The sequence below is a fragment of the Athene cunicularia genome, assembly GCF_003259725.1.
Source record: "Athene cunicularia isolate RWA chromosome 2 unlocalized genomic scaffold, athCun1 chr2_part1, whole genome shotgun sequence".
In the NCBI taxonomy this organism is placed as follows: domain Eukaryota; kingdom Metazoa; phylum Chordata; class Aves; order Strigiformes; family Strigidae; genus Athene; species Athene cunicularia.
In genome coordinates, this window is record NW_020799095.1 from 146263909 (window position 1) to 146290681 (window position 26773).

The window sequence follows — 26773 nt, forward strand, 5'->3', positions numbered from 1 at the left end:
CAGGCAGCTGAGATCTGGCATTTGACCAAATGACTTCCATAAGAAAAAGAAGTCAAAGCTGTTTAATCTAGTGTAGAAAATCGGATGCCGATGATTTCACCGTGCTGGTTTTTACTTGTAACCCTGCATATTCAGAAAGTTAACATAGTGTTAAATTCACGCTGTGCGTCATTTTGTAGATAGACAGAAAACTTAGGTTTACATCTTTGTATGTTAACATAAACAGTAGAAACTCGAAAGCACAGATAGTTGGGTGAAGATGACATGACATTGTTAACTCTTCCTAGTTTACTTTGATAATCTGCCAAAAAAGTTTAATCAAGTTTGTTTGAAACTTTATTATTATTATTGTTTTTAAATTATTATTTTTTAAATTATTTAAATTATTTTCAAATTATTATTTTTAAAATAATAATTAGATCTAGATTAATGGTGATTCTTGAATTACACTGTTATAATTTCCATTATACTAAGAATTTCTTGGCTTTACTTATATAGATAAGGTGTGCTTCCTTTGTCCATAAACAAGAATCTGAGCATAACAGTTTGTAACCTGTTTTATCTGTACTATCTTTTTTCCAAAATTTTTCTAGTGGGAGAATAATTTGCTGCCATTTACTCTTCAGTCTCTTTCCCTACATCTTCTCAACCTTACCTTGAGTTCAACCTTGCAAAACTGTCATAGACATTTATCAGTAGAATGATAGAAATTTATCATTCTTTTCAACAGATAGTGATACTTTACTTACAAAAACAGACAAACAAGTGAAAATGATAAATGTATGCAACAATGAATAGTACAGCAAGGTCAATCAAAACTGTGGTTCACCCACCCTTAGAAACCAAGAACAAAGGGCACTGAAGGAAGGGTAAAAGGTGGCCATTTCAGAATTAATATAAAGTAGTAATATTTATCATATAACACTCAATAAACTGAGGAACGCATATTGCACAAAAGGGGTACCTTTACACCAAGTTTAGTTCTGAAAAGAACCCATGCCTTATATGGTGGAGATGTACCTTGTTGGATAAGGGCTTCTGCTGCAGGCTCCCCAGAACCTACATTTACATACTCTTCATTAGGATGCTTTCTGTTGTAGTGCCTCTTCAAGGAACCAGATATGTTGCAGGAGTAGTGGCAATGTGCACAACGGAAAGGCTAGAAGCAAAAAGGAAAATGTTAGACCATATTTCCTGTCCTCTTCAGGATAAGGTCTAAGCTGCAATGTGTTGATCCTGAGAAACCATGTTCACACTTCTGGTTTAGGTATCTTCCAGGGAGACTTTCCAAAATTCAATACAAATGGAAATTGTCACCAAACTTTACCTGAAATTTGCTACTTTTTATTACGGGCAAGACACCAAGTATTCTCAACATTGTAAGATCATTACCTACTTTTCATAATTCAGTAAACTGTGTTTTCATAATTGATGATCACATGTCTGACCACGTGGAGAATTTCTACTACAAGAAAATGACTCAGCTGCTGTGAGCTTTGTTCTGAAAAGGGGGAGTAAGAGAACTAAAATAACTGAAGGTACAGTACAATTGTACAGCCAACCTAATTTAACAGATAACCGTACCTGACAGGGTTGATCTCTTCCCTTTCATTTACTTCTCTCTCCAACATGCTCCCAACTGCTTCCCTTTCACTGGCACTTGCATTCACCTGACCATTTGGTGAGCTAAGTTTTGGGAACCAAATTAATTAATTTTTTAGAACATACATCTCCCTTAAACTGACAGGGAGAGAAGCAAAACAAGAGTTTTTGCCTTAAGTTAGCCTTTGAGAATAACTTTCTGACTGAGATATGTCAGTTACAGGAAGCTTGACATAACTATTAGGGTCCTTAAAAAGAATACAGACATTGATCCAAGTCCCTGGGAAAAAATTCAAGTACCTCAGAATGGGATGTAAAATGTTTCATGCACAGCAACCAGGCCCACCTAAACCTAGTCAGCAGAAAATGGTTGGTACAGAAACGTTTATTAAGAAGCTGAATTTAAAGCAGGGAAATGTCTGCAGTCAGGGTCCATTGACCAGAATATTCCCCGCAAGCTTGTTGCTCATGACCTTTCTTCAGACTCTGAACAGCAAAAATAAGGCAGAAAAGTGGTGTCCAGATTCCCTTAACCTTACAAATCAGAAGGTAGTGTAACATTCAGCTGTTTATTTTTTTCAGAGGGTGTACTCTCCTTTTCTATTGCTGAAACTGTGTTTTGTTCAAGAAAATAATCCAGACAGACTGCTGTGTTCTTGTAACACTATGTACTTGCATGTCCTGTATGTTACCTGCTGTTGGATAGCAGGATTGCAAATTCACAGAGCTTGGAAATATGATGAATTAAATTATTATTAGGTTGCATAACTACTGACATTCCTCTGAGTTTGATATGCATGCAAACAACTGTCCCAGAAGAAGGCAACGCATTATTAACAGATAGTTTTTGAACTCCCTTTGACAAATACTCTTGATTGACCTATTTCAGTGTTTTGCAGTTCTCTTCATAATGCATTGAGTAGCCACACTTACATGCAGGCTGACAGAGGACTGAAAAGAGGTGCTGAGTCAACAGTTCTAAAGCTGATCCCAAGGTCAGAACCAGCTGTATTTCAAGAACTGTATTATGAGTACATTCACCCTGTTAGCTGTTAAAAACCAAAAATTATGTACTTCCATTTACAAAAAATCCTTTTAAGAAGGTAAATCCACAGCAAAACTACATACTTAAGAAAGAAAAATTACTTGTTCAAAGCATATCATCTCTTTAGATGAATTGCTTAATTTTCTTACATGTCTTGTCTTCCAAAATTTAAACCATGAATCAAAAGACTGTCTTCCTTTCTGCTTTAAAGAGTTACATAGCATTGGTACTTATTAAGAATGGCTGAAGTGTACTCTTTATAGAGGAAAACTATTTGTTGTATAATGAAAGATGTTGCATATGGAAACAGTATGGAGTTTTCAATTAGAAACAGTCTCATTGCTAAGATAAAGCGTTACATTAAAATGAACATTTTCATACACACAAAATACTGGATTTTTCTTGAAAATAAACTAGTATAATTTCTATCTCTTGACTATAACATTTCACAATTATAGCTAGACCTATCATGCTGAGAACCATGTGAAATTTAAGAATAAAACCATACTACATTTATTAAAATAAACCCTAACTCTAATCTAAACACTTCATAGAAACATTAACAATCTTCAAAAATCTTTGCAAGACGCGTTTCACATAAATGGGATGTTTTAAAATTAACTCTCTTCAATTTTCTTCAAGTACATAAAGTCATTTATAATACATTAGACTGTCAAACTTTCAGAGAAAATTAAGGTGCTCAATGAACAGCAATGTATAGGATTTGCTTTCCTATTCCCTAGGACATTTTAAGGTACGTATTAGATTAGTTCTCTCAAGAACTCACAGTCAAATAAAACAATAATTTTTGGTTTATATTGCAACAAACATATATTTTTGGCAGGTAAAGATACAAATTACAAATTGTCCATAAGCAAAATAACCCTACCTTCAAGGTCTGAATATAAAGTCAAAATTCCCCAAATATTAAAATGTTAAGATGCCAGAATTGCCAACAAAAAGGAAAGTGTGCCAGTTTTAAAACTGTTGTCTGACATTCCATGTATTTCTAAATGACTGATCAATAAGCATGATTTATATATTTTCTTACCTTGAAAGAGACGTGTTGTTCCATGTGCCGTAGGAGCTGTGGTTTTTGTGCAGCTGTATAGTCACACACTGTACATTTAAACTGCTTTCCTGAAATGGGAATAGAAAATGGAGTAACTTTTTTCTGTTTACTGATTGTATTTTCTCATAAAGATGATTTTGAAATGGTAAGAATGAACAATGAACAACAGTAGAAGTCTGGCACTTGCTCTGAGATCAGAGTAAAGAAGAAAAAAGGTTTGAGTGCCATCTTTAAATTATAAGCATTAAACAGTCTAGATGCTCCTGGGATAGATACTTGGGAAAAGAAAAAGAATCATTATACCGCACCTTAAAGGGAAGAAGGAAATCAGTTATTTACAACTGCAGGCGCAGTTATTTTTCTATTTGCAAAGCATATTTGGAAATCCTTAAAACACAGGTGTTTGGTCATGTTCACATGTTTTTACCTACTGCTGTCCCAAGTACTGAATTGCTATGATTCAAATACATTCAAATTTTCTTGGTGCTAATTCAAGTTTCACTTGAAACTTCTTTACATGCCTGTGAGCTTTATAGTCAGGCATCGATACTGAAGGTATATTAACTCTCCAGCCTGAAACAGCAACAATAGAATTGAGGAGAACTAAGCAATAACTGGAATTTCAACTAACAAAAGCCAATGCTCAGAACATTTAGTCTAAAATAGTCAGTATTTTTAACAGAGAACATGAGTAATGACTGTGACAATTTACTAGAAATGAGACGGATGCCCTGTCATAAGAAGTCTTTAAATCAAGTCTGCTAAGCCCTTCCTAAGAAGATATACTACAGTCCAGCGGAAATTCTTAGATTAAGTTATGGCCTGTACTCTGCTAAAGATCAGACTTCGTGATCTTAACAGTCTGGTTTTGGCCCTGAAATCACTAGTCTGAGTCCTTCTTAAAGCAAGATGGTCAGATATTGTCATGATGTATTTTTAGGATTCTCTAACAGGAATAAATTCTCTCTGACATTTTTAAGACACATCTGTTGCTGTTTGTGGCTTTGTAAAGGGTGAAACTCCCAAACATACCATCATTCTGAAGGTATCTTTTATTTTTCGTTCAATGCATTCTCTCTCCCAAATATTTTTTCCTTATGATTTAAAATAACACCATTTCCTTCCTTTTATTCTCTGGGTGTCATAGTCCTATTCTCCATATTTCATCTTTAAGTTTCTATCAGTCCTGCTACCTACAGCCAAATTACAAGCTGTATTAAATACAGAAAGACTTAATTGCTGTATTAAATGTCTATGGCTGGCAAAGTGTATTTGGCTGACATGGAACAAGTATGTGCTAAAAGCTACTCCACAAGCAAAAGAACCAAAAGAAATGATGGAGAAGTACAATACTGAATATTCTGTATTATCCTGAAGAGATCAGGTTTCTTTAGATTCTGGATCTTGCTCAAAAAAGTTACAAGCATTTTATACTCAGTATGAAAGTTTCCATAAAACACAGCTCAGAAGAACCTTAAGACAGTTTCTGATTTCTAATTAAAATAATGAAAAGCAGGGTTTCTGGTTTATTTCTAATCACAAACAGTAATAAGCCTGGACTACAGAATTGTATTCTATCATGCCACTCTTGAGAAGTCTGTCTTCTGGAGAAGAATAAAGCAGACAGAAAACTACTTTATATTCTACTGGTTAAATCGACCTTGCAGGGATGATACTTGAACAAAAATTGCCTGGATTCATAAGTCAGGAAGACAAGACTCATAAACAGTGAAACATCTTTCAAATTCTTTTTATTTGTGAAATAAATGAAGAATACTAGATGTGCTAAAAAAAAAAATAAATGTAAGAACTTTTGAATTGCTGTCACTACAGAGAGGGACACTGGGCAAAGAGAAACTGTCAGCATTCAAGAGGCTGAGTCCCTTGACAAATCAAACACTACATTCCTAGTGACAAACACTACCTTGTTTTTCACAAGTGTCCACTGGGGTGGATTTAGTGAAGAAAATTACTTAAGTCTCCACAGACAGTGAGATTCTGTTTCCAAAGGTAGGAGGAATTTCCTGGAACACTTCTGGAAGTGTAAAAAGCAAGGTATAAGAGCCTAAGTCTTGGGATTTATTTGTATCAGTCAAAAAGGGAGGTGGATCAAAACCAAACAGGCAGTCACCTCAGTTACTGCAGAAGATGATGACAGTCTGAAGGATCTTGGTAATTACACTGCCTCCAGAGTCAAGGCTTCTGCCTGACCTAGCAGTAAATGGTAAGAGTATATAGTTTCTTGCATGCAGTTAAATGTTTAAAACTAACTTCAAACCTTTAAACCAAATCCCTTCTAAGCTAGCTTCTGCACAACTATAGTGCTATTCTTAACAGTGCCAAATTTCAAAGCAGCCTCAGTTGAACTGCAATATTTACTTACACACATACATATTTTGTTCCAAGACAGAGAACTAACTTACAGGTAAAAATGAATTCAACTTTCATTGCTGAATGCCAGTATTGCGACATGCCAGATGGTGAAAACAAAACAGAAAGGTTTTGAAATGAAACCCCATGCACAGATTTTTTTTTACAGCACCATAGAAAAAGACCAATTTTTTCCTTATAGTCTGATCATGCTCCAAATTTCCTTTTAATTCAAATACAACCTGTCTTCTCCCAGCCAGCAACCAGCTGAGAATTGCATTTGATAAGTAAAATCTTGATGCTTGCATATGAAGTTTAGATGTATGTGCAACACCTGCTTGTTACCAACCAAGTTATTTCAAAATATTGGAAAGTTCTTTTTGAATAACGAGTTATTTACTAACTCATGGTAGTACTACAGTAACTCCGGTATTACTACAGTAACTGTATGTTTCCTATAATACGTGTCATATCCATCAATGTAAAAGGGATCATCTCTTTCACTTATACATACAGATATAAACATAAATAAAAATAAATATCTCTGACAAAAATTTCACATACATTCTAAGATGTAACAGAGCATTGAGTGCTTTTTGGGAAAGGTCAATGCTAATGAATATGCAAATGCTTTAAAAATAATTTAAATGAAATGGTAAATAAAGCAGAATGAAGTTTCACAAGGTTGTACGAGTAACAAAGCTAGTAAGTCATAATGAAGGTCTGTACAACTTATGCTGATAAATCATTTCCTTCAATTTGATAATCACAGAGGAATAAAGTATTATTGTGTTCCTAATTTTTATATAAAATATGCTATTTTTCTGGATTTGCATCTCATTTTTTTCTGCTGTCATCACTGAAATATTAAAATTACAGAGCAAATGCATGTGCCGCATATAAGCCTATAGAGAATACACACTCAGACTTGCCACCGGCTGACTGGACCTGGGGACACAGAGCTGCAGCAGCCTTGCCTCTATTGGGCTACTGGATTGGACAATTCCTAACAATATTCTCACAGAAGAAAGTAGTAAGAGACTTAGCTACTGAACTATTTGTATTTTCAAATTTCTATTGAGATCAGCAATTCTCCACAAGAATACAAATGGATATAAAGCCAAGACAAAATTTCAGAAAACTCAAGTATTCCAGAGACATTTGTCTCTTTCACAGAAATTAATTTTGCAAAGTTTTGAATTATTTCACAGTGTCTCCTGGGAATAAATAAAATTTGTAAGCAGCACTTAGTGTTCAACTGAAAAAAGCTTGTTATTAAGGTCCTATAGTACAGCCAGTATTTATTGCCCTAAAATAAACTTGGATTTAATAAATATGCACTTACCATCAGCAGTATGAAGGAGTTTATGGCTTTTCAAAGTGCCTTTTGATTTGAACTTTTTCCCACACATATCACAAAGGTGTGTTTTCTCAGTGCTGTGACGATTCATATGGGCTTTCAAGTTACTCTTGCTGCGAGTGGCATAGTCACATAGAGAACATTTGAATGGTTTTACACCTAAAAATAAAAAAATATACTATGAAGAAACAAGCTGTACCTTTTGATGAGAGGGTGGATATTTCCTTGAAAGAAATTTCAGATCACGTGAGCAATATGGACAACAAGGTAATGTTTTAAAATTTTCATATCTACATTTAATAAATTTCACCTATAGCTTCTGTGTAAATGATACTGAGCTCTTGACAGCATCATTTAACTTACTAAAAGAAAGGAAAGGTTCTTTCAGAATTAAATACTTCCGTATTGAAGTCAGGTACTGAGTTTAACCAAGCAAATACTAATATTTTGACCTTGGTATGTCCAGCCTTCATTTAGAAGCAGAATCCAGACTGCCTAAGTTGATGCCTAGCTGGTGTACATACCAAATCTCCCTCTAAAAGTCTTCAGATATTTATCATTCTCTATTTACTACAAAGAAACCTGTTTTAAGGAGGACCACTTCATTAGGTACTTAATATGTAAGCAGAAGTTAAATGTGAAAAGCTGTGTTCTATTGTTAATTACTATCAGATTTGGTAATGGCTCAGACAGTATTTTTTTTTTCCTTCCCCTTGGAAAGATGCAAGCACTTAAAATTTCACTTCTCTCAAACAGTCCAAAGTATGTAATAAGAGAGACGCACAGTGTGTCATCTAGCAGAAGGTCTACATGAACAAAGTAAATCCTTCAAAGAAAAGTTGAATAAATCTGAATTGGCAGAGTAGCTCAACGGTTTCATGAGATTCTGTCAGTTTTGGATTGATATTCATGACCTTAAAACTAGATTTACAAGCGTAAGGAATTATAGCTTACTTTAAGCAGACTTGATTGCACACTTTGATTTGGGAATAAAAGTCTGTTCGCCACTTTTTTCCTGCTAGCTAGATGAGTTCCAAGTTTTCATGGCAGAAAAACAAACTATCTATGGAATACACACGTAATTGCTCTAAGCCTACACCAGCATTATCTAACCACCTTGATGGAGTAAAGGCTACTGGAGAGGACCACTACTATAGTACACAGGCAGGTAAGCTCATAGTTAAAGCGTTCAAAAAAATAAGCAGTACCAGTATAAATGTCTGAGCTATCTGCATGGGAGCAAACACTCTGCAATCAAAATATGAGTTCGAGATTTTATTATCCCCCTTATGTGGAGGGATGGGTAAAGAATCCAAAATAATGTTCAAACACCATAAGCAATCTGTTCCATAGATTATTAACTAACTAAAGAGCATACAAGTGGTCTTCCACCTGTTATAAAAAGACTGGGCAGACACAGGATTTTACTGGGCACAGATCTTAAATTCAAGGCATTTTTAAACTGTGTGTTGTCATATTACTAGAATTTCTCCCCAAAAAGTCATGGATATGATCAGCATTCCCTTATGGGGTTTTTAATCACTGTTTATGTCCTGTCAGCTAGCTGTCATGCTCAGCATGATTTAATTAAAATACACACAGAAATTACAAGTATACACCACAGTAAGTGGATTCCAATTGTTTTACTAATGGATTTCCAGACCAACTATTTTTAGACAAATGTGAAAGGAGTAGCATGAGAAGGTACAGAAAATTACTTGTTTTAAGGGACTGAGCATGTGTTTAATTCACTCCTCCTTACACACATTTATTATAAAATATTTTATAGATGTTTATGAATGAGTTTTGGAAAAAAATTAATCAAAAACTTGTTCATTTTATAAAACATTTAAGCTGTCTATTCATGTTATAAGTGTGCAATTCCATATGTGATCCAAAATCCATTAAATTAATTATTTAACCCCTACTGTACCTTGAAGTTTTTGATTCAGGTATAGCAATAAATTTGAATTTTTATGTCAGCAAAGCTTGTGTGGAATATGAGACATTATACACCCAACAGCTTAAAACCTGAGCTTTACCTTCATGAGCCCAAATATGACGTTGAAGATCTGATCCATTCTTCATAAAATAAAAATCACAGTAGGGACATTTCACAGCTCGTTTTCCAATAAGTCCTTTCAGCTGAACTCTTCTGCCAAGAATCTCAGAAATAGTAGACATTGAAACCTCTGAGAGAAATGTAAAAGGTAATAAAAACCAGAAGGACGTAAGGGAATCTGTTCTGTAAGTAATACTGAAGAGCTAGATCCCGATTCACTCCAACTTTCTAAAAGCTCTACTTCCCCTACTGCCACTCAGATAAAACATGAGCAAAGAATGTAAGAACCTTTTTTCCCTTAGGGTTTCTAGGATGTTCTTTCTTTCCTGATCTGTGTACTCAGTGTCCCCACTGCCTGGTTAAAAAAAAATAAAAAAATAAAAAAATCTTGGGCATGCCACCAGCTTAGAAATAATTTTCCAACTATGAACTTTCCCAATAAATTAGTTTGGCATTTTTTTTTTTCAATATTTTCAAAAGTCTTTGATATTCAAAGTCTTTTATTGAAAGACTTTATTCAGACGTATTAATTTTTATGTCAGGGATCTGAAGACAATTCACTTCAGCCACTATAATGATCCCAATGCCTGATAATCAGAAATTTTAAAGGAAAATCAAACTCATGGAATAAATTCAATTGGAAGGGACCTCTAAGGGTAACTGCTCCAAGCAGGGTCAACTTTGGAGTTCCAACTTCAAAGTTATGTTGCTTGAGGTCATATCCAGTACCCTTTTGAACATATCCAAGGATGGAGATTCTACATCTTCTCTTGACCCATTCCAGTGTTTGACCACCTTTACAGTCAAAATAACTTTCCTAATTTTTAATGAGAATCTCCTAGCTTCAATTCATATTCCTTCACTGTATAGTTTCAAGAAAATAGTGGCTCTGTCTTCTTTCTTATCTCCTATTAGATAGCTGAAGACAGCAACTAAGATCCCCCTCCTGGCCTTCACTTATTCAGTCTAAACATACTCAAATCTCAAGTTTTTCCTTTCTACAATCTAATGTTTTGGTTGTCATAGTGAAAAAGCTCAAAATAATGAAATTTAAATTAAAATGTCCCAAACACACATAATGAAAACATTGAAAAATGCTTTAAAAAAAATTATATCAAATTGCTCAAATGCATTTCAGATTAAGAAAATGCTAAATATCATGACTCAGTGGAAGTACAGCACTCACGCAATCTAAACATTAAGAGATGAAAGCTGATGACTTATTATGCCCAAAGTCTTATAGAATTTGAAACAGTCTAAACTTAGATTTTTTTACTGAATATTAACTGTCATACTAGTCATAATTGGTTCAAAAGCAGAATAAAAATCCTGCCTGAACTCATATGCACAAGGAAAACAACCTCAAAAGGGAAATATAGAAGCCCATGAACTGAGCAGAGATATGTTCTAAAGTACCCAAAAAAGAAGAATGTAAACACATGTCTGAACCCTCATCTGCCTTCTATGGCTTAGATCCTTCATGACTGCAGGCTACTATGTCTGCTCAGTAGGGATCTATAAAAGCTGATGCCTCTCATGTCTCAGGACTATTAACAAATATCATATTAAAACAGACAGTGGATGAAAAGGTAGATAATTCTGAAAGCTGGGACCAGAATCCAAGACTACTTCTTCCCTGCTGAGTACCCAAATCATTTGGCAATAAAGCCAAGCTTTCTTATCTCTTTGGTTTGAAATACTGCTCTACTGAAGTCTGGAGAGATTTTTGTCCCACTGCCTACATGGAACTAGAATTCATCTCCTATTCTGTACAAACATAGAAGAGGAAGGAGTAGTGGTTTACTTCATAATTTCCACTTGATGAAAGAGAAGAGACAAGAGAGGGGTCATGCTGGATGATATTAAGAAATGAAGAAGAGGGGAGCTCCACAAATAGGATTTTAATGAGTCTAAATCAGTTTAAATTAATTCTTGGTATGTCATTTTAAAATTCAATTCCTTTTAACAGTATCCATTGTTCCTTTCACCTTTATTCTTTTCTAGTTACATTTTTAAAAACTGCAGTCATTCCAATGCAATACTTGATAGTTTATACCATCAGGCCCCTACTATTTATTTGGCTTGTAATTAAGTATGTTGTACAAATAAAGGATTTCCTCCTGCTTACAAGGACAGGATGCACAGGAAAAAGATTTATGTATTAATTCTCTTGCATATATTAAAGCAGTTTTGTTGCATAACTACTGCATAGGCATATCTTAGATGCAGCATTTCTTTAGTACCACGGAGATATATCTAATAAATCTGGTATTTTGCTTCTAAGGTCTATTTGCCTGCAATATATGAATTAAAAATGAGGACACAAAATAATAGGCTGTGCAGATTTTCTTTTTTAACCTTACCTGTATTATAACCCAGAATTTAAAAGAAACCACTTTCCTGGGTAAAAAAAAAATTACACTATAGTTTTAGAGGGATTCAGATACCAAATGATTTGTTCAAAAGTATTTAAATGCATGAGTTTAGCCCATCAGCGCTCCAGAGTTAACTGGTATTTCTGGACCCCAGACACAGCATACACTAATAACTCAGCAGTCAATGGACCGGTGCAGACCAATGGCAACCTCTAAGGACGCAGTATATAATGTACACCTAGTTCACAGATCACATTATTTAGGGAGGCCACCTACACTCCCTGGCTGAGACAGCACAAAGGCTTTACAGGCACAGGTCTTGAGATTCAATTTCTATGCTTACTGAGTGACATACCTCCTGACTACAGTATAGCACAGAAGCCTTTCCTCATCTCAATTTGCTGCATCAGACATGTCCCCTGATGTATGACAAGCCCTCCAACCACACTGTTGTAGAGTGGTCTGCAAATAAAGAGGTTTGGTAACTAAAGAGCTAAAGCGGGAGTTAGTCTAAAATTAAAGTGAAGGAAATTGTTTAAAACACGGGTCTAGCACTATCTAGTGGCAGTAGGAAGATAAGAAACTACTGCTTTACCCATTATGTTGTATTTCTGCCAAAGACAAGAAAAGTTACATCATTTTACTTTGATTTTTTTCTTCCCCAAACACAGTTTGAGCATGGCCCGTATTTTCTTTCTTAGTATCAAGTTATGTCAGGTGATAGGTAACACCGTAAATTAAAGTATGTTGGCCAATACAGACAACTTCCATTCCTCCACAGTAGCAGTGGGCCTTTCTATCCAACATAACACAGATACTAAGGAGAAAAGTATGGACACACTAATGCAGCTCTGCCGAGTTCACATCAGTCAGATTTAAATCAGTCCTTGCACCAGTCACTTGAGCACTTTGGCACTGAATTTCCAAGAGTTGAGAAAGGATTGTTTACCCAGACACAGCACGCTGACTTAAAGCATTCATTTTATGTTGTGCTCGCACTGATAAATCAGAGTGCTAGGATGAAAGGTATAACCAAGACTTTGAATGGACTGCAGTGGTTAGCTTGGATCCAGCCAGGCTTGTCAGCTGCAGCTTAATTCTGGCCATACCACATCAGAGCTTGTTCTAGTAAGAGACCTGCTGCAGACTTCAGTTGGCCCTGGAGGTAAAGCCCAGCCACATGCTAACTGAGCACACGTAGAGACAGCTCAGGGATCTCTGCATTGACATCAATTACCTATAGACAAAATAACGTGCAATAAATGCATTTCTGTCAGTTTATGTATGGCCAATGTGAATTTTATGTCTCACAGGTTGTTACAGGCTATCTATATGACTAATTCCAAACTTCCCAATGCTTCATTTGAATTCATCTAGGTCCTCTTTTTGAAATGAGTTCTTTGCCAGATGAAGACAGATTTCTTAACCGAACTACCTGACATACTCCACAATACACATGCTGGGACAATAACCTTTTTCACTCTGAATTCTAACATCTGCACAACTAATATAATTCTTACTCTAAACCAGTTAGATTAAACGTAGACTCTTCTAATTCTTTGGAATGTAATCACATTACACTTCTCACTTTAAACCTTTATCCATTTACTGCAACAGAGTGAGAAATTTTCCTTGATTTTTTCTTACCAGGGTGATTTGTCTTGATGTGAGATTTTATAAGACGATCTTCAAAAAATAACTTCTCACACACAGGACAGGAATAACTCTTTTTATCCTTAAGCAAGAAAGAAAGAAAGAAAAAGATTGCATTATCAGTCCACTGGTGTAATCACTACAGTCATTATTCAGTAATACATGGTTCTCAACAAAGTTATAATTGAAGGTTCAGTTTTTAAGGAAAAAATGAATATATTTATAGTGAAATAAGTGAAGAAGAAATATTAAAGTATTCTAAGCACATCATTAATGTGTACTTGAGAATATACACAATAATGTAGGCATTATCTTCCAACTGACTCTTTAGATAACCAAGAGTTGAAGTATCAAGTCACATAACAGAAGAAAATGTATTTGATATAAGCAGTAATATTCAGGGTTTTTTCATTTTTTTCAAGTCTACCCTTCCGAAACCTAAGGATCAGATCTCATTATTCTGAAGACATCCACCAGTATGTATATTTATACTACTACTTAATGGACTGAAATTGAGCAGAAGACTTAATGATGGATACCATTATTTATTCAATGTCTACATTTCTAACTACTTTATAAATATTCAGCATTTTATGTACTACCAATAAAGTACTATTCTACTATTTTGGTTTAAAACCTTATACTCTGGCTTTTATCAGTGTCACTGATGTTATAAAAGATGTAACACCATAAAACAAGTTGAACTTGAGAGTTTTGATGCAATTTCTTCCTATATGCAAATTTAGTGTAATTGTAATTTTAATGTTTTTACAAACACATCTACCTGCACAGAAAAATGTAGGACTTTTCTCCATTAATTGATAAATCACCCAATTTAAAATAATCTTTGCCACTTATTATATAAATTATAAATTGAAGAGGTTGTTCTTTCCACAAGCACCTGCTGACACAACAGACTGGACGCTCATCCAAATGACTGGGTCATCTAGTCAGCTCTGCATTAACTAGATTAATATACGAAAGGGTTATCAAAACAACAGATGGAGTAAAGTCTAGTGAGTCCTGACAAGTATGCAGATAACAAGGTAACATGTTACCCAGAGGGAGATGTGTACCTACCAAACTACCAAGAGATCACTGTAAAAGGCAAGCTGAAGCTACAAAACGGGTATTTCACTAGTTATTTCAGGATAACAGAGAACTTCTTGAAGAGCATGGAAGATTGCTGTATCAAAAAGAGACAGACCCCTGTGTTACACAAGAGAAACGTGAAGGTAACAGGAGAATAAGGGTCTATCAGTTTCTGACCTGAGACCAAACAGTATCTCTGAACAGCTAGTAAAAATGCAGGAGGGGGTAATTATTGTCTATATGCCACAGTTATACCTCTATAAAATGGACACCTCTCCTAAAAGGAAAGCAAAAATTGATGGGTTTTCATGGCAAACAGGTTTTGGAGTATGATGCAGGTCTTTGCATTCAGTGTCATGTACCTATGTGGAAGAAATCCTTATGTTGAAGTACCTACAAATTAAAAGCACAAGTAGCTTGAGATCCTATTGGCTGAAATAGCAATAAATAATTTAATGGCAGCAGGATATGGGATATAAGCTCTCATTGCTATTAATATGACAACAGCACAAGAAGAATTCTTCCTGCGCTGTTAGAAGGTCATTTTCTCCTGTGAGAAGACCTACGCAGGGACTGGGTATGGCAGCTTCTGAAGGATTACCACTCTGAGTAGAGCAAGGACAGTATCTTGCTATGACTGAGTTGGGGCAGTGGCCATTTTGAGTCCTGAGAATCTCAAGTGAAGAAGGAACAGCAGAGAATACTAGCTGGTTTTTGGATATAGAGATTCAAGGAGCCTACAATGCTGACAAGATCTTCTCAAGAAAAAGCTGTTAATTAATTAAGGTCTCTCAAATGATATAACCTGTTATCTCTAAACCTGCTACTGGTGACTTTGGATTTCTATCTATGTTACTCAAATGAAAATTGGAAGATTAATTCTAATAAAACTCTTGTAGCAATGTTTGCACCTTTTCAAAGACTGGGTTGCATGATCACATTCATAAATTAGCACATGTAAGAAAAACATAAGCACAGTATCATTTATGGGTTGTTGAGGGGCCAGCTGAAATCTGCTGACAGATTTCAGTCTGTTCCTCAAACTTGCTATATACCTGGTTTCAAAATATACAATAAATGAAGAAAAAAAATGTAGTATACTTTTAATGTACAGTTTGGTCTTGCTAGTCTTTAATACTCATTGTATTAAGTATTTCTCAGAGGGCCCAGAACACTGAGACAAATACACCTTGGTCTTTCATAGTCAGATAAGAAAAAAAAAGAAACAACACTACACACACACTACTTTAAGTAAAATGCTATAATTGTGACAACTTTACATTCTTGCTAATATTCTTCAGGAAGGCAAGGCCATAAGCCTATGCCTGAGAGAAAAAAATCAAAATCATCAGTAAATGCCTCAAGAGCTACAGAGCAACATGAAAGTATGGGCACCAAGAACATACCTTTCATATGACAATGGTAACAAAATAATCCAAACAGCTTTCTTCAAGCAGTTAGAAAGTTATCTATACCAAATTCTGCAGTAAATGATCTTCAAAATGGGGTATCTTTCGTAGTGTAACAGACTGTGCTTTCAAGCACTAAGTCCCTTCAAAGTGTATCTGTTAAACTCCAGCCTCTCACAGAAAGCATCCAGCTGAAGCCAAACCCTTCACTGCCCAGGGCAGTGTCACAGGCTTTTGTAGGTTACAGTATCAGTTTTGAATGTTTCAGGAGTTCTGTTGCTGCCCTGAGAGCTTGTGTCAGTGCCAGTCCTTCAGTGTAACCCCATCACTCACAAAAACAGCCTTTAAGAAATCCTTTGTTGCAAATTAAATATTTCAGAACACCCAGGTCACAACACAGAGCCCCAAAGAAGGTCTCCCCCACCACAGCTCTAGCTTTTCCGAGTGCCCTTGTCACAGGCAATGACAGAGGCACTTTGAAGGATTTAGGCTGAGGTTGTAGTAATACCTTCATCACAATCTCAGCATGCAAGTTTTCCTCCGGTAAGAATAAAAGTTATTTATCCTATGACTTATCAAGAGTGCCTGCCTTTAAAATGCCTTTGGTGGTGTTTTTGAAGGACACAAACAGAAGCAAAGCAACGAGAGAGCTGGATCTGCCTTTGTTAAAGACCATCTGCATAGTCCAATCAGCTACTTAAATTTCAAAGTCACTTCCACACTTCCTGAGATTTGCATAATCCCCCTATTAGCCGATTTGAGAAAATATAAGAAACCTAAAGTAATTCCAAAATAAAGGTAGCTTTCTGACTGAAAGTACTGCTGACATTCCATAAATCAGGAATTAATCAGGTCCACAACCATTCTCAAATCTAGTGAAAAAATTAGTCTAATACTATTATAGAATTTTCTTGGTTATGCTGTTTCATTATAAAATAGGACCACTTACATGGGAATCACAAAGCCTTTCTCTTTCTATAAATGAATTAAAATTACGCTAAGAAAGCATCAGTTATAGTGATAGCTCTCTGAAGAGAATTTTTTTTCTCTAAGGCATGTGTTCCAAGGTAATTAAAGGGATAAGTGTACTGGTATGGAGTCCCGAAAAATGAAAAGCCTCTATATTTGTAGCATTTAAACCCACAGACCACTATGAAGTTTATTTAATGAATCAAATAGTAATCAATATGACCTCCACTGCAAATCATCAGAAACATTAGCAGCTGTTCTACTGTACTCATCAGTAAAGAGACATTCTGATGACGCAAGTATCTTCTTATGAACATACACAGAATACATACGATCATATAGTATATGATCTCTATGGCAAATCTGCCACTATTTTCAAAAGAAACTGTGTGAACTCCTGACTGCTTTGTTATCAATTTTGTTAATAGTGTAAAATTAAGACCATGGCCATAATAAAAAGTGTTTAGGCTGGAATTAGACATATATTCTATAAATCAACAGTCCATTCCCCTCCTTTTAGTAGTAGTGACATGATTTTATGAGCAGGAAATAAAACAAAGCTATACTAAATACTGGTACTCTGGGATCACTTCTAGCAGAAGTTCCCACAACTCAACACAAAATCTGACTGTATAATTTCATAGAGGAATAGAGAACCAAAGGCAGCTCCTACATCTACTCAGATCAACAGAAATTCAATTTCTAATGCCTATGGGAATAGCATTAGTCTCCCAAGTTACACTTCTGCAGAGTGAAGACATCCAGAAATCTTCAATACAGTTGTCATGATGTTCAACTAAAAATTTTCATGAAACATTCCTGAATTAAGCTGAGGCCTATTAAAATGAAACTTAGCTAAAAGGATCTTATGTACCCATGAGGCGGCTATGCACATGTGTGAAGCAGGCTACAGAAAAATTTGCAAATAGTTAAGACAGACAGACTTTTATGAAGTCTGGCAAGCAGCAGATATCACAGTTCACAAAATGACAAGCACCTGCATACAGCACTGCTTAAGCATTTTTTTTGTGAAATAACGACTAGAAAAAAATGAACAGTTATCTCACATTCATTATGGAAGCAAAGACTGAGAACAAAAGCAATTTTCTAACTGAGTGCTTGATCATTAGATCATAGATTTTTTTGGTTAATTCCCTCCCTTTCCAGTACCTTGCATTCTTGACTACACAGTGGCACTGCTCCAGCAGCAAAGGTATCGCAGACAGACCAGGAACGATCTGACAATGAACACTCCTCAGGAAGGGCAAATAAGCAACCAGAGCTCACTTATCTCACTTCTTACCGAAAGCTCTAACTATGCTATTACGCGAAAGGTCAGCAGCATAAGGAAATTCCACAGACAAGAATCATTTACATCCCAAAGTTGTCACATCCCACTCAGACGAGAGGGACAAGTGACTCAGATTCACAAATCCCCAATTGGAGTGGACAACAAGTCTCCAAGTTCAAGCATTTATTAACTACCCACAATGTACTAATTGAACACATGATAATTGGCTAAGTATATAGCAAGTTGTGGCGAGCAATATAATACTCCTTGCATTTCTTAACAGAAAAAGGAAAAGAGGGAGATAGAGGGAATGGGGGAATACAGATCACCCGTCTGGGTTCCTGCACTGATCCTGCTGGCGAGGGTTCCAGGAGACGGCTGTCTTTTTCGCTGGCATCCGTCCTCTTCGCTTCACTGCTCTCTCCAGACGGCCGGGGGGGCAGAGGGAGGCAGGGAGAGGGGCAGAGAGAGAAAGCCCTTTCTTCCCCCCTTGGATTTATACCCACTATCGTTGGGTCCATCCCTAGGTCAACTCACAGACCTACGTATCCCATGTACAGAGAGGGGTAAGGTGTTTCATGGAATGATGTCACTAGCATGATCATGGCAGCCCTCGTTAGCATATTGAGGGGTGTCAACTTTAATATGCATTTCATGGATAATGAAGCGAAGTTCATTCACCAGACACATGGCCCTTGAAATCTGCCCTGGTGCCCCAGGGCAGAGCCGTCCTGTCTCCACAGGGCTCTCTCCCCCAGCTACATTGGGCAGCGTTACCAGCTTCGGCCTCCACAGCATGCACCCTGGGACTCAGAGTTGTGTCTTGCGAGTGTTTGAGGCATTTCTTCAATCAACCTCAATCTTTGCTTTCCCAGGTTGTTTGTTTTAATTTCTCACAGGCCTGGTTTCTCATCTCTCACAGAAGTGTATCTGAATGCAGATGCAGACAACTAGGAGCAAGTGGTGGTTCTGGGTCTGAACTCCAGTTTTATAGAGGTGTTTATCTTGCAGTATCAATAACATAAATACATTTAAAATAATTTCAGAGACAAACCCCTCTGTGATGTTTATCTGCTCAGCATACTGAATATTGTAAAAGCTACTGAAGGTAATAAACAAACTCTGGTACCTGTCTCAGAATTGTTTAGTTCCACAACTGGTACCTAATGTTACCACTAGTTCATTCATAACTGTAAATTATTCTAAAGTCATTATAAACTGTCCATCCCTTAGGTGCTATGACACTGACATGAAACACATGTGTCATGGTAAGAACTTCTACAGAGCTCTAAAAATGCCAAGAATTGTCAAAAAACCCTACACAATCCTTAGAAATAAAAGATGGTACTGAAAATCCAAGAATATATGCAAAAGTTTTGTTTGGAATCAAGCCTCAATTCCCTGACTTCAAAAGTAAAAATTTTCCTTGTAATAATAACATGTAGCAAATACAGAGGCAAGAAGCAGCACATATACATTCTCCTCCAAGGAATAAAGAATCCCAAATTCAGTACAAGACTTGGATGGTGTATAGAGAATAAGATGGGTGGCTATACACTGAGTAGTGACAAGGATGAACAGTAAACCACTTTTTAATAACCATAATTTATCCTGTTCACCAAGTAATACAGGGATCCGGTTGAAAAGCAGCCAGCAACAAGGTAATGAAAGACATACATTCATACAAGGAACTGAACTGAGATTTTGATATCTTCTATCTCCAGGAAAGCTTTAATTTTAATATTTATTAAGAATTGATTTTGCAAACTAAAATTAACATTAAACTACCTTTCCACATTTAACTGTGCATAGTTTGTTAAAGTACTCTCTTTTGGAATAAGTGGTCCTGTTCACTGAGGTATGCATTAAGTAAATATACTAAGCAGTGGGCACAAAGGTCAATATGAGAACTGTCAGGTTTAGTTACTGAGTAAATTCTAATACATGAATTTTTCAATCCATTTAAATAAACAAGTATATTTGATGGTAAGCATCAGTAAGCGTACTTCTGAAAGATTGCACTGTCACACCTTTTAATTATGAAATGCATTTTCTCGGTTCTATTTAGTATCATGAAAATGATCCTCCTGGTGGGAGCTGTTGGACATTCATCACACTTGAAAAACAGGTACTTACATAAGGATATAGGATAACTAATTTTAGGCTCTTTTATCTTAGGTAGTCTCAGACATCATTTACACAGATTTTTGCCAATAGACATCATAAACACGATAAATTCAAAAGCAGTCTAAAAGAAGGTCTATTATGTGAGCTTTCTGCACATTTTGTAATAAACTTAGATTCTGTTTAAAACATCTACAGAGTTGAGGGACAAGAATTGAGGGACAACAGAGAAAAATGTTCCATTTGTGTCACCTGTTTTGTTTTGTTTTTTAAAGCTGTCCTGCAGTTACAGAAGACTAGTGCTTAACAAAAGTAAAGTGTTCTGTTCTGTTACAAACATCTTTAAACTTTAACTTCAGCTGCTGGAAATACTGGCCAAGAGCCCACATGGCTGACAGCAGAAGATACTGAACCACTAGGCACTGTATGTTATCAACTTTTTTAAGTAGCGACACAGAAATTGTCCACATCTGGGAAAAAATTAACATGAATCCTTAATTCAAACATCGTATTTCACCAGTAAAAGGAAGTGTAACAACGATATTTATCATAGCAATTTTAAGTGAGCTGTGATGTTTCTTTCTCATGTCATTACGAGGAATCTGTCATACGTGGTGCATTCTACCAAGGGTGCGTAAGATTTATTTACAAGACAATATCAGTGAAAACCATAATTTTGTGTGAAGAATGAAGAAAAGCCTTATCTGTGTGAATGTTTCCTTGTTCTTAAAGGACAGAAAAGTGAGTGTTGCAATTAAACAATTGGTATTTTCTCCTCTGCTGGAATAAGAATAGAAATAAATTCAGAAGAAGGGTAAAATAGCCTTTTAGAGGTATTTTACTGCACAAATTATTAAAAATGCAAATTGAAATGATGTAGTTCATGACAATTTTCTGGCATTAGCAGTCAAGAAAGTTTAATTACAAATAGCATGCTTGTCAAACACTCTATGAAACCCTAAACTGTACTTTATTTAATACCAGTACTTTCTTATAAAATAGCATGAGGTAGTATGTTCCACCTAAGCACTACAGATGGCCTTCAAGAAAGACTCCAGTCAAAAGTGGACAAAATCCTTTACGTCGGGAGAGCAAGCACTTGCCAAACACCCTTTTCTAGAGGTCAATTTGGAATGGGAAGGAACTTACCTGTGTTCATACACTGTGTGAGTGTACTCACATTAAAACCTCTCTGGGTATACAAGTCTAGAATGTCCCAGATCAACTATACCCTGCAAGTAGGAAAATAAGTCCATGGTACTCACAACTTTTCTGACAATAGCTTAACCTATTTGGGCCACTCATGCAAAACAATAAAACAAGAAAAAGCTAGGCAACACTGATGTAAAGAAAATAATTGTTTTGTCTTAATCTGTCAAGAAAAGCATGTAAATAATTTCACTTCTAAAAAAGCATTTTAATCAACAATGAAGAATAAAATCTCATTCCCTAGTTTAAAAATATTTCTTATTCTGAATACAATAATATATTTATTAAAATGTACTTTTGAAACAAATGCAAGCAGGGTTGATGTAGAAAAAAATTTTCCTCAAAAGATTATTCATGTGATAATCTTGGATCAGAGCAAGGTCAGAAAGCAGTGCCTTACACAAAGAGGGCTTCCAGCGAGGCATGTAGCTCCTTGCATAGTATCAGAGAAAACACATAAGAGGGCAAATTGAAGAAGCGGACCAGACCTGGTTTTAACACAGTGTCATTCAGAGCTGGAAGACTTACTGAATAAGATGGGAACCTTTAAAACATGATCTCTTCACCTTTGTAACCACAACAGAAAATTCTAGATGTTCAAAGAGCATGGCTGCAACTAGTTGGAGCTATTAAGAAAAAGACTCCTATTTTCAACAACTTAAACTTCTTCTGTTTATAGTAATTAAGAGAGGAATAAATTTTCATTTTACCAGAGTCATCTATTTATGAAGGAATGGAATTCAGGTCCATGGAATGAAATAAAGGGACAATAGTACCAGATCTCATTTTACTCTCTTAAAACCCAAAGAACCTGACAATACTGGGAAAACCAAACTGAGAAAAAGGATGCAGACATACTCTACTGGAAACTAATATGAGAGGGACCAAATACCTAGTTGCTGCAACTCTTGCCACTAGAAGAATTATGCAGAGAGTGATCAGGTAGGAACTCTTACCTATGTCTTCAAATATTGCCATGATTGTAAACAGTATGATGATGACACTGAATTCAGACAAGCATACTATTTTATTTGTTACTTACCAGTTCTGTGTGAACTTTAAGATGTGCCTGGAGCTTGTATTTATCTGGTGTAGAGTAGTCGCAATGTTCTGTGGGACATTTCAGCAAAATATTACTGTGTTTCTGAATGACGTGACGCTTAAGGCAGTTTTTGGTGATGGAAGAATAATTGCACTGGGAGCAGTAATATAAATGTTCTCGAGTATGCGTACGAACATGCATGTCATAATGCACTTGGTACCAAAACAACTTGCCTGAAAATGAAATTAGACATGAAGAAAGTAATTTTTAAACAACTGTTAGTGAAAATACCAATATATCCCCAATTTTCTTTCAGGGCAAACCACACCATTTGAATCCTGCCCCTTTTGTCTTTAATGAAAACTTGTCCTAGAGACCCTTCACTACTGAAAATATATTTACAAAAACCACTTTTGTCTAAAAAGATTGTGTCATATGTCCTGAAACAGACTAACCAGGGCAACTTTAATACATATCAATGACCTTTGTCTTAATGAGAAAGTCCTTTAAACCAGTTCTCCTGTAAAAAGAATCTGAATGCAACTGTACAGTAGAAGAGATTGTCAAAATCTTTTTTGTTACTTCCTTTCATGTTACTCCTTCCTTAAAGCCTTTCTGACACAATGGCACCAAAAAGTGCACAGCAATTCATCTAATGTATAATGTTATGGTGTTTCAAAAACTTTTTTTTTCTTTCAAACTTTAATTCCTTTCCTTTCTCAAGAATTAAGACTACAAGATAAACCCCAAATTGTCTCCTTTACAGTTATGAAAACACAAAAATTTTCAGTTAGAATAAATGGAAATGATGTATTATTCCCACTTTTATAAATTTTTTTAAAAATTACAATTCTAACAGTCTTGACCTGACACTATGTAATGAAAATTTTAATCTCAAGAAAACTGATTCAAAACATGTCACAAAAATATGACAATATATACATATCTATTGTATAGAATGTACATTATCATACATTCTCCCCTACTATATGAAAAAGACCATGAATCTTATTATAAGCTGATAATGAAGTTTAAGCATTAAAGCGTGGACTGACTAATTCTGATCACATGCCTAAACCTGCCTGGCCCCAGTGAAAGTTATGAGGTGGGGAGAGTGAAATCATCTGCTTCTATCAGATTTCACGTGAAGAGAAAATTTTGCTTAGCAAAGTATCGCTTTGCTATATTCTGCTAGTGTTTTTTTAAGGACATTTGAGTAATTTCACACCATTTATAAAGCAAAAAATTAAATCTTGCTGGACTGAATGCATACCAAAATACAAAATTAATACTAATACAATGATTCACAAATATATCGAACACTATACACCAGAGGAGCAGAAAAAAGATGGCCCACTACGTAACATTTAAAAAAAACCCCAAACATAGTTCTACTGCTCCTTACCACAATATTCACATTCTAAGTCTCCATAAACCTTCCTTATCCTCTCACACAACTCTGTGTTCATTTGTCTCTTCTGCAAGCTGTCCAAGATCTGCATGAAGGCTACAGCTCCACTCCCACCGTCAGATGCAACTGAATTGGAAGAGGCTGCCTGTGGACTGATGGCTGCATTAGCTTCTGGTGCCGGCAAAGGGTTTGTGGTTTCTGCTGAATTTTGAATTGGTGGATTGCTTGTTTCTGATTCACTATAAGGAACAGATTCATTTCTCTCTTCAGAGACTGAAAGGTTCTCAGTCACTACATTGTTCTGACTCGGATTTAAACTTTTGTCTTCAGACAGCAAAAGCTGCATTTCAGAACTGGAGTGATTAACTTCCTCTTTATTTGCAGGAGAAACTTGTAACTCGTCAGGACCAGAAGTACCGTTTTTCAGCAGAAAGCAATCTGATGCTACACAGGATTGAATATTTGGGACTGCTATATCTGCTGACTGACACAACGTCTCTGTTACATTCTCCACCAGAGGATTTTCAAATTTTAAGGAAGGAACCGTATCAATTTTTAAGTCACCATTATGTTGACCATTATGGTTTACATCTGCAGCTGTTGATTCACCTTTAGAAGCAGATGGTTGTGGTATGTTAATAGCATCAGTACTCACGATAGTCAATTTATCCGCACTTTGTGCCAGCTGTTCACCAAGGGCTTCCGGCTGGATATCACCTCCTGGCTCAAGCAGACAGAAACTCTGATTGATAGAACTGTTAAAAACGGAAGTTTCCTGCAAATCTGCATGCATATCTTTGATGTGAGCACGGAGTCTTACAGAACTGACAAATTTCTTCAGGCACACGGAACACACGTATACAAATGGGTGCTTTCGAACATGAAGCTCAAGGGCTTGGTATTTAGTGGCTCCATGACCACAGAGCTCACAAGCAAAGGGCCTTTCATCACCATGAACAAGCATGTGACGGTCTCGATCAAGCTCATTTTTGAATTTGCGTTCACAAATATGGCAGTTATAAAGAAGTTGTCTTTTGCCCTCTCGTGTCATCAAACGAAGCTCATCAAAAACATCCTTCACCTTTTTATCTTGAAGGTCATGCGTTTCCTTGATATGTTTGATCAGGTTTTTAACATCTGAGTATTTTTTTTTGCAGAAGCGACAATGCTGCTTAATCTTCTTATGAACTCTTTCAATATGGACTTTGAGATGGCCTTTGCTGAGACAGGTGAACGTACAATAATCGCAGCTAAACTTCTCCCCTGTATGTTTCCGCATGTGAACATTAAGGTTGGCTTTGATTGCACTGGCATAACTGCAGTATGAACACTTGTAAGGCTTTTCATTTGTATGAATCCTCAAATGTGCTTGGAGGGAGTGTTTAAATTTGAACACCTTGTTACAGTATTCACATGTAAAAATCTTCAGTTGAGTTGGACCCAACCTAGAAAAAAAACAAACTAGTTATCTTTACAATAATGAAGCTTGGTGACATAATATGTCAAAATTTCCCTAGACATTAATGATGTACAGAAATGTTTACTTTATTTTTAAAAGGTATTCGCCACAGGCTTTTTAAATTCTACAACTTATTCACAGATTATTTTCAGCTATTCATTTATTTAAAAAGCTCAGAAAATATTTCATTTTTATGAATATGGATAGGAAAGCATTTCATTCATATTTTGCATGAACACAAATACAAGTACTTCAAAATTACCTGCTTGATTTCATTGCCTGTTCATATGAGGTTTGCTGAATGGCATATTCTTGATATCCTCTTCGTTGTGACGGGTCTTGAACTGTTGCCTCTGGAATTGTAGGTTCACTTTCTTGGGGAGCAGCCTCAACAGGAACAATTTTTGTGGCTCCTAAAAGCAAGAAGTAAAAATGCTCATTAGAAATGTCCTATTAAAGCATGCATTGTCTGTAATACACAAGTGTAAACAAAACGTTAAACCCTGTAATCATTAGTTCAACTATTTTAGTATCTGTTGTTAAATTCATGTGTATAAAATGATGGATACACTTCAAGAGTACATCAGTTATTACACTTCACATTTACACCACAGATCTCCTTAAATAACATGCCAGGACTGCTGGTTCTGAGGGTTATTCATGGAGCATGATAACTAATATTATGAGATCCTACATGCAACCTTTAAGTAACTGTAACTTTCCAAAATGAAAGTTTAATTTTTCTGTTTCTGCTTCATATTACATAATTTGAAAATTTCAGCCAAGCTATTTAACCAGTTCCACAAATAAGGCCAGGGAAAAAACACTGTTTAGTCTACATTTGAAAGTCTGCACATCTTTTCCTTAAACAGATCTTCTACTGCTTATATTTTGGGGCATGCTGCAATCCCCTCAGATTAAAAGAATATGTTCCATGTGCACTTCTTAATATTAATCAGAAGGAGGAGTAAAGGGGCTCTACCGAATACAATAGGATCAGATTCTTTAGCTTTAGTTAGCTGAGGCAAAAATAAACATATTTTGAGATGTGATTGAGTTGAGATTATTTAGCTGAGTGTTATTTTCTGAACAGTGGTAGGAGAAATTCAATGCTGGGTACCCACAGTTAACATTGAAGGTAATAAAAATCTATATAAATATTTACACTGAAAAAATACCCAAACAAAACTTCATGAATATCAAATCAAGCACACACTATTGATTGATC

The 26773-nt window shown here is 35.9% G+C and overlaps 1 protein-coding gene across 1 annotated transcript in view; it reads right to left on the minus strand.

Moving 5' to 3' along the window:
- The window catches only part of ZFAT (zinc finger and AT-hook domain containing), a 105144-nt gene that overhangs the window by 33189 nt on the left and 45182 nt on the right, over window positions 1-26773 (minus strand). Inside the window, exons 7-14 of the mRNA XM_026841525.1 lie at window positions 25808-25958; window positions 24081-25531; window positions 22676-22908; window positions 13534-13621; window positions 9492-9641; window positions 7435-7608; window positions 3699-3787; window positions 1021-1159 (exon numbers count right to left, since the gene is read on the minus strand). Of these exons, the coding sequence (XP_026697326.1) occupies window positions 1021-1159; window positions 3699-3787; window positions 7435-7608; window positions 9492-9641; window positions 13534-13621; window positions 22676-22908; window positions 24081-25531; window positions 25808-25958 (2475 nt within the window). The remainder of the gene's footprint in view (window positions 1-1020; window positions 1160-3698; window positions 3788-7434; window positions 7609-9491; window positions 9642-13533; window positions 13622-22675; window positions 22909-24080; window positions 25532-25807; window positions 25959-26773) is intronic.